Source organism: Mus pahari, chromosome 3 (assembly GCF_900095145.1).
Source record: "Mus pahari chromosome 3, PAHARI_EIJ_v1.1, whole genome shotgun sequence".
Taxonomy (NCBI): Eukaryota; Metazoa; Chordata; class Mammalia; order Rodentia; family Muridae; genus Mus; species Mus pahari.
In genome coordinates this window covers 8,326,192-8,334,994 of record NC_034592.1, presented here as the reverse complement: position 1 = coordinate 8,334,994, position 8,803 = coordinate 8,326,192, and the positions used below count along the sequence as shown (strand labels likewise).

At 40.2% G+C, this 8,803-nt stretch overlaps 1 protein-coding gene across 10 annotated transcripts in view; it reads left to right on the top strand.

Annotated features, from left to right (window-relative positions):
• Window positions 1-8,803, top strand: part of Arhgap21 (Rho GTPase activating protein 21) — a 119,329-nt gene that overhangs the window by 93,283 nt on the left and 17,243 nt on the right. For all 10 annotated transcript variants that reach the window (XM_029536911.1, XM_021192013.2, XM_021192012.2 and 7 more), the window contains 4 exons: window positions 1,940-2,098; window positions 2,213-2,315; window positions 6,058-6,094; window positions 8,233-8,358. In XM_029536911.1, coding sequence (XP_029392771.1) covers window positions 1,940-2,098; window positions 2,213-2,315; window positions 6,058-6,094; window positions 8,233-8,358 — 425 coding nt within the window. The remainder of the gene's footprint in view (window positions 1-1,939; window positions 2,099-2,212; window positions 2,316-6,057; window positions 6,095-8,232; window positions 8,359-8,803) is intronic.

Below are 8,803 nucleotides of genomic sequence, written 5' to 3'. Positions count from 1 at the left end.
TGTTACAGTGCGTGGAAGTGGTGACTCCTTTGAGGAGTTGTCTGGTAGGTTCAAAACCAAGGTAAACCAGAACTGATCAAAAGGAACATGAGCCTCTGGTCAGGAAAGGCTCTGGTGTCCTTGTTCCTGCTGTCACAGGCCCGTCACTATGGGATTGGAGCAGCTGTTGTGTTCCACTCACCAGTGATCCTAAGATTGCTTGGGCAGTCCTCTAGGGACCGTGGGGGTGTCTGCTGACTCCACACCCTAGGTGACCCGGTGCTGGCGCTGACTGGAAGGGATTTGTGCCCCTGGTCAGGCTGGTTCTCTGCTTCCCTAGTGCNGTCTCAGGTCCCGTGCACAATTGGATTGGAGCAGATGTTGTGTTCTACTCACCAGTGATCCTAAGATCGGGTGTGCAGTCCTCTAGGGACCGTGGGGGTGTCCACCGCCTCGGAGCCCTAGGTGACCTGGTGCTGGTGCAGAGAGGAAGGGCCCAGCCCCTAGATTTTTAAAACTTACTTTAATGTATACATCATTTGAAAAATTCATACATTTTCAAGAACTTGAAAATCCTTATCCTAATTATAGATTTAAAGTATTACTAGTTCTTGTAAAATTAAATTTTTATTTCATTGAATTAAGATTCTTCAAGCAAGTCTCCTTGCTTCTGGACAAATTATTGGATTCTTGGTGTTTGATACATGATACTGTCATATGTGTTTAGTAAAAGTAGCTCAGAGGTGTTTTCAGAATCATTTATTTGGCTAAAATGTTAAACAGCTGCTCTTTTTTTAAAAAACTGCAAAACATCAGCGTTTATTGCTTTAACTCATGAAATAGAAATGTTACAATTTCTCAGGCATTAGGGGTTTTTTGTTTTGTTTTTTTTTTTTTGTTTTTAGGGTTGTTTTGTTTTGTTTTGTTTTGTTTTTGCTAAAACACTGATCATTAAAATGATAGGAGATTGTTACAGTTTGTTTTTGACCTTCTGAACCAAATAGTCAAGATTCAGTTTTATATAATTATAGTTTATTGATAAAGGATTTCATGATGAGCCATCTAATGCCTTATAGTGCTGGCCTCTTATTAAATTATATTCTCTTATCCTAAAATATTAGCATTTAAATCATTGGTATTTTTTACAAAAGTAGGAATTTAGGATGAAGCTATTGCTCACTAGTGGGGAGGCAGGCACTGAGCAGGCTCGGTGTCAGGCTTGCTTTAGATGACACGGTTGAGGGAGTCTGCAAAGTCACATGCTTGAGGGTCTGTATTACAGAACGTAGGATATGTAAACCATTTACATGTGCTAGCACATAATAAGGACCAGTCATATTAGCTGTCGTGCATGCATACATATTTGTCTGACAGATGATGAGGGACTTGGAGACGGTGAAAACTCAGAGCACAGAATTTCCTGTTTCTACAAGTACATCTGTACCACACTAATGGGGAAAGTTAGGACTGACAACTGTACTGGAAAAAAGGGACCTTTTTGTGATTTACACAAAAATCCAAATAGTGTACAATGTCCTGCTAGCATGCAACTTCTGGTTGCTAGTGATTGGGTTTCATTATCTTCCTACAAAAATTTAGGGAGGTCGTGGTGAGGGCGTGGGGTGAGGGCGGACACTTGATGACATGGGACACAGGAACCGAGGGACTTGAAAGGTAATTTTTTTGCTTAAGGTCTGATTATTTTATTTAGTTCATTTGGGTTCTGAATTCTTGCACTTTACTTTGCTTGTTGTTATTTATTAATTAGGAGAAATTACTCATTTTCTTATTTTCAGAGTTACTGGCATCAACTGAGTGGTGGTGGTGTGAGGTGAATTTTAACACATAGCTATGTCACTAACTGGTGGTTTGATGGCTGTTAACCTTTATTTGGCTTTTCTAATAACAACAGTGGACTCTGAAGTTTTCAGGTCCCAGTAATTGTTTTCCTTCCTTCCAGATGAACCGACCAGTCCTAGCATCGACCACGAGATTGCACATATTCCTGCGTCTGCTGTCATCTCTGCCTCCACTTCCCAGGTCCCCTCCATCGCAACTGTTCCCCCCAGCCTCACGACCTCTGCTCCTTTGATTCGACGTCAGCTCTCCCACGACCAAGGTACGTATAAAATGGGTCTGTACACCGTACTTCACAGTACTTGCCAGACATCTTTTCCCATTGAAAGAATCGGCAAAACCCCTTGAAAAGTGTGAATGCCGGATTTAATTGCAGAATCTGTTGGACCGCCCAGCCTGGATGGCCAGCACAGCTCTAAGACAGAAAGATCAAAATCCTACGATGAAGGACTGGATGATTATAGAGAAGATGCAAAATTGTAAGTCTCAGATTACTATTTCAGATGTTTTTATATGAATGGTATTCATCATGAATCTGGCTTATAAACCCTGAATATAAGATGGTCTTATTTTCTTACTTTGACATTAGAAATGCACATCAAATGTTAGTGTCAAAGTAACATCCAGTTGGACTTAGAAGTAATATCTTTATTTTTATATAGTAATGTCCTATTTTTTATATTATAGATATAAAATGCTTCTCCTACCCTAGACTTGTAGCTATTTAGTACTATTTAAACATAAGAGTCACATACATCCAAATGTGCTTATAAATGGATATGTTCTAATTATTTCTATAAACAAGTTGGTAGCTTGGTATACACATGAGGCAGGAGATCCTTCCATTCAGATATTCATGCCACATTGTTTTCCATACTTGTTTAATATTTCACTGAGTAATCACACTATATATTTAACTATATTCTATATTCTCTAGTTGGCATTGTGATTAGTAGATATTTGGAATTATGCCCTTGTAAATACTGCTTCATGACTATTTTACCTACTATATGTATGCATATAATGGAAAATTGCAACAGTACATTTCAAAAGGTGCATTTTTATTCTAATATGTATAGTCAGTGGCCCTTCCTTCCTTAAAGACTGTGTTAAGTCGTGTCCTTCCTAGCAGTGTCCAGCAGCTTCGATGTACTGACGCGTGAGTTTGTTTGCGTGCTGATGGAGCTGGTAGTCTGGTGCTGGGTCTCCGGTCTGTCAGCAGCAGCTGCTCAGGCTGCCCCCCCCCCCCCATGCCTTTGCCACATTTTCTGCTGTTGAGAGTTCTATGTAAAGATGAGTAACACTTTGCTGGGATAGGTTACAATTCTTTTCTTAATATTTTTCATTTGGTTTTCTTTAATCTTTAACTGCAAAAATGTTTAAAATATTTGTATTCAGTTAAATTTGGAAAATATTTTCATGGCTTCAGGGATTTGAATCACATTGCAAAAGACTTTATTTCTATTTCAAAATAATAATTCTGTATGTTTACTTCTGAAATTTGTTTCTTTTTTACTTACAACTTTGATTCTTGTGTAATTAAAGCATTTTAATGAATGAGGTAAAGTGCTAACTGTAGCTTTTAGCATCTTTGCTATTCCAAAGCATCTAACACCGTCATTTCCCACTTACATGTTATCTTACATGTGCTGAATTATATGTAATTTGTACTATTTGGAAGTTACATTATGTTCAGTGGATTTATTAATGTTAATTTGTATCAGCTTCTACTTAATTATAGTGGTTTTATAATGTTTTTATAATGAGGTAATGCTGTTACTCATTATGTGTTCTTTCAAAAATTTTATTATTTGAATCTTAAATTTTTTTTTTTTTAGTTCTTTTTGTATGGATATTTTGATTGACACAATGTCTAATTTATAGGTTAGTTTAGGAAATGCTGACAGCTTTTAGAATAGTGAACCTTTTACCCAGGAACACCCCATCTTTATCACTTTTATCACCCCAACTTACCACCTTTGTTGAATAACCTACATTCCCATCATGCTGTCATTTATAGTCTAACTAAATTAGTCCTTCTAGTACTAGTTGTGTAAAAGCAGTTCCTGTGAGATACAGCCAGGGCAGTGTTCTAGCTCCATAGGAATTTTCCTAATGATACCAGATTGGAAGTGTGGCTTGTTTGAGCTCTTTGCTCCCTTCAGGAAAATGTGTCAGTAACTGCTGTACTCTGGGCTCCTCCCTACACAGGCTATACACAGCTTCAAAGACCATAGCACTGTGTGTTTCTTTATTTAAAAACATTTAATGTATATACAGTGTTTCAGGCTATATTAACTCCTCATTGCCTTCTCTTGTCCCTTCTGTCACCTGCTAAACTCCTTCTTTAGACCCCATGCAACTCTGTGTCTGCGTGTGTATGCCCCATTGAGTTTAATTAGGGAAACTTGCATGAGCATGTGTGGAGTTACCATGGCATGACCAGCCTCCCATGCCCATGAGGAAAATGCCTCCCCACATGCCTGAGGCAGCGCCCTCCTCACTTTCTCCCTCACTGCAGCTGCCTGGTGGCTGGTGAGTTTCTGTGTGAATGGGGAGGTTGGTTTTGATCTCTCTGAGGATGGTGGACTGTGATGCTATTTCAGTTATGCAACTAATGGTGTCCTCTGTATTGCTTTTAGCTGCCTTTGCTCATGTGGCTTTTCACCTTTTCTTGAGAGTAGTTAGTATATTTTGCATAGATTCTTTGATAATCTCAGTGTCCAGATTATTTCTGTGTCTGGTTTTATGATCTTCCATATCTTGAAACTGGGTTCCTTTTTTTGAGTATCTTTATTACCACTTTATTTTTATTGAAAGCTATACACTACAGGTACACAAAGATTGGGGTTAATGTTACAGTGTTTATTCCCAGAGGTGGGCATAAATTTTGAGACAGGCTATCTGCAGGGGTCTGGCCCTTTCTTTCTATCCTGTCTCCTGGTAATTCTCAGAATGAAGTTTATGTACTTCCTTCTTGTTTGAGATGTATTTTTCTTTCTTTTTTTTTTTTTTTTTTTTTTTTTTTTTTTGAGACAGGGTTTCTCTGTATAGCCCTGGCTGTCCCAGAACTTACTCTGTAGACCAGGCATCCGCCTGCCTCTGCCTCCCAAGTGCTGGGATTAAAGGCATTGGCCACTACCACCCAGTGTGAGATGGTTTTTGAGAGAACAATGACATATTTAGTCACATGTTAAAAGTTTACTTACTTTGAAGAATTAATACAAACCTGTCTTCTGACTGACAGCATTTGTTTCTCCTGAAAGTACCCAAGAGTGTGGATGGGTATGCGTGCTTACAGGTGGGGTTCTTTGGCCTTAACAGCCCTGCAGAGAGCTGATAGATCCCCAAACAAGAACACAGTATGGTTCAAAATGACTTAATAGCCAGTGGTGGTTCAAACTCGTGGAGTCTAACTCTGAGTGGTTTAGGCATAATTATTTTAGCCACAGCACAGTTTGATGAAAACTTTTCTGGTGATAACTTAATCTCACATGAACAGCAAATCATAGGTAAGTTTCTTTGAGAAACAAAGTAAGCTAAATAAAGATTGGACATGACTCAATCAAAACTCTTTGTAAAGTACATATGACACTTTCCATAAAGATAGGTTCTGTAGATGGACTGAGAAAAGTAGGTTTATAAGACGGGTCTGGAACAAGGTCTACTGCCAAAAAGTCTCTACACAGATGGTACAAAGGTCACTGGACTAGATAGCGCATCCACTTTCCTTCTGGGCAGTGAACAGGTTCTGCACTCCTTCCGTTGAAGGAACAAGTGTGGCTCACATTCCGGGTTCCTCCCATGCTCAGCAGTGTGTCCTCATGTGGCCAGCACCACCTGACTGCTCTGACTACTGCATCTCCTGAACGCTGCATCTCAGGGTTTCCCCCAGCTGGATCAAGGCAGACCCAGATGTGGGTAAAAAGCCCAGTGGTTAGCCTGAGTCGCTTTTCCTTTGATAGAAAGATTTTTTTTTTTTTTTTTAAGTAGCACACATAAAGCAAAAAAGGCAGAAACAGCTTTAATTTGCCAGGTCAGCTAAGAAAGCTGCTATCATTGAATTGAAAATGTACATAGTTATAACTTAGCTCTTCTCCTCATTTACATCTGTTACATGGTAAGGATGAAATGTCAGCTCATTGATGAAAATTTAGTTGTAGTCAATTCTTACACCAAGAGTTTATATTTATTACACATATTTATATATTTTTCCAACAGATCCTTTAAGCACGTGTCTAGCCTGAAGGGAATCAAGGTTAGTATTTAATATTTTAAAGATTTTGTTTGTTTGTTTATTTGTTTCTGATTTTTGTTTTAACTTTGTTTGATTTAGCTCTTCAAAAAATACGTATTTTCTCTTTTGGATACTTTGTTTTTAAATGGTGTAACTTTTTAGTCTGCATCTACTACATTTGAAAAATAGGAGTTATATTTTTAATTTCTAAACATTTTGATCAAGTATGTAATGCCTGTAAGCATTGGGCTAATTTTTCTCATTACCAACTCAAGGCCCAATCAACCTGCCTAGCAGTAAGTGTTTTCTCAAAAGCATTAGCTTGTACTTTCCCCCACCTGTGCTTATAGCTCCCCCTCCCCCCTTCACACTTCTTGTATTTCATTGAAGAATTCCAAATGGCTAGATAGGAATGGCCCTACTTACCACCCTGGGAAGTGACTGTGGCTGCACTGTACCCATGGTCCCTTCTTTTCTTGCTCTTACCATAAAGTCTTTGTCCTAGGAACACAACCCTGCCGAGCAAGAGCCAGCAAGCACCAGACTTGGGTGGCATGCCTTGGTACTCACTTCCCAGCATGCAGGTTTCCGTGTTGGGCAGTATCGGTCCCGTTCTCTCTAGCCCCACCCTCCTCTGCAGTCAGTCTTCCCATGCTCATTCTCCATCCATGATCTACCTGTGTTAAACAGAAACCATTTGGAATCTACATTTCTCTCTACACTCCTGTTGGTCCTTTTTTAGTGAATCGTCTTCAACCCCACACACACAATGTCTCCCCTCAGTTCACACACACGAGGATGACTGTGCCGAGGCTGCCTGTGACACTAAGCCCCCACACACACAGTGTCTCCCCTCAGTTCACACACACGAGGATGGCTATACCGAGGCTGCCTGTGACACTAAGCCCACAGTTGATGGCTCCTGTGGATGTTAGCATACTGCAACCTTTCAGGCATAATTGTACAATTCCTGTTACCATGGTGAAGTACCTCTACCTCCACTTCATAATCAGTACCTGAGAGTACGCCTGAATCTCCTTTGCTGGGTCTTCTGCACTGTTACCATTGTGGATTGCCCAAAGCTAGTTTCAGCCTTTGTTTCTGTACACGGATTTCCTCACTGATTACTTCAGAGGCCTCACAGAGTCTATACTGCTAGCGTTTGCTTCCTCTCAGGACAGTAGCCCACGTGATCTGCTCTGTACCTGACATCATCACCCAGATATTACCAAGCCGCCCTAATGGAGCTTGTCTGCTCCATTTCTAGGCCATTGCCTGAGTGTTCCATTCCTTTTTCTCTTCTGGCCATTGTCCCATTCTCTCCAGTCACTTGTGTCGCCATGCCTATCCCTTTAGAAACCATTCTCCTGTAATGATGGTGGAATTCCTCACTTTCAGGCTTCCCTTCCCCTTCTTACCACAGACAAAGACCAGATCTACCTTTCCTTAGCTCTTGCATTTCTGTTAGCTATAAATTACTAAACCGATGAATGTGTATTCACCAGCCATGTGGTCTCCCTGCACTTTTCATCTGCCCTCTTAGGCTGGCTCCTTCCCTGTGAAAGCCACTGCTGTGACCACCAGTTAGTCATTGCATGTTCAGTCTCGCCATGCTCCTCCCCCAGGAGCAACGATCACAAATGTATCACTGAATTTTTGTTTCATTTTATCTTAAAGCAAGATCTCACTGTGTAGGGTGGACCATCTTTGAACTCACTCTGTAACCCTGGCTTGCCCCAGACTGTAAATGAGGCACACATTAATGATTTATGCACCTTGAGATCCTCCCATTGTGACCTCTTGGGTGCTGAGGTTACAAGGGTGTACAGCTACACCTGGCTTCTTGTCCCCCATCCCCACCCCCATCTCCCATTATTTTTTTCTGCCAAAATGTGAGTCCATGAGACCAGGGAAGTCATACTATTCTGTAGGTGGCTTTTGAAAAAAAAAATGGAAGCCAATTCACCATTTTTAAAAAAAAAAAAAAAAAAAAAAAAAAAAGATTAGAAGTGTTTCTAGTATTACTTCTAAACCCAGAACGTTCCACAGCGTTTTACTTAGAACATTAAATAGGACATTTTGCCAACACCATTTCCATGTATAAATATTTATAAAAAGAAAAACTGACATTTGACTGTTTTCTTGGCATTTTTCTGTAGATAACAGACAGCCAAAAGTCATCAGAAGACTCTGAATCCAGAAAGGATTCTTCCTCCGAGGTCTTCAGTGATGCAGCCAGAGAAGGGTGGCTCCAGTTCCGACCACTGGTCACCGATAAGGGCAAGGTAGTGCACCTTCTCAGCTCGTGTGACATCAGAAATTCAGGCCTAATAAGCGAAGCTCATACTTGTGAGATTGTAAGCCTTCCGGGTACAAGGCACATTCATAACAAAGGAAAATCCGATCAGTGGAGTGGTTTGCTATGCTTTGTCTTCAGTGCCAGCTACATGTGAAGTACTGCCTTTCAGTGTGAACAAAGAAACGGATGTCTAGGAAGGGGCCCTGTGTCTCTTACTTACCAGGATTGGCTATTATAGAGGCTTTTAAGTCACTGAAATATAGTCATCTAGAAATATATAACCTAGTTCTTTTCAGTTCCCCTTTTAACTTCTAGTTCATTTTATTTTACAAACACTAAATGATATAAACAAGTATAATGTTATCAGCATGAGCTTCAGTAGGTAGAATCCAGCAAAATAAAATCATTGCATAAGAGGACTTCATGCTGCT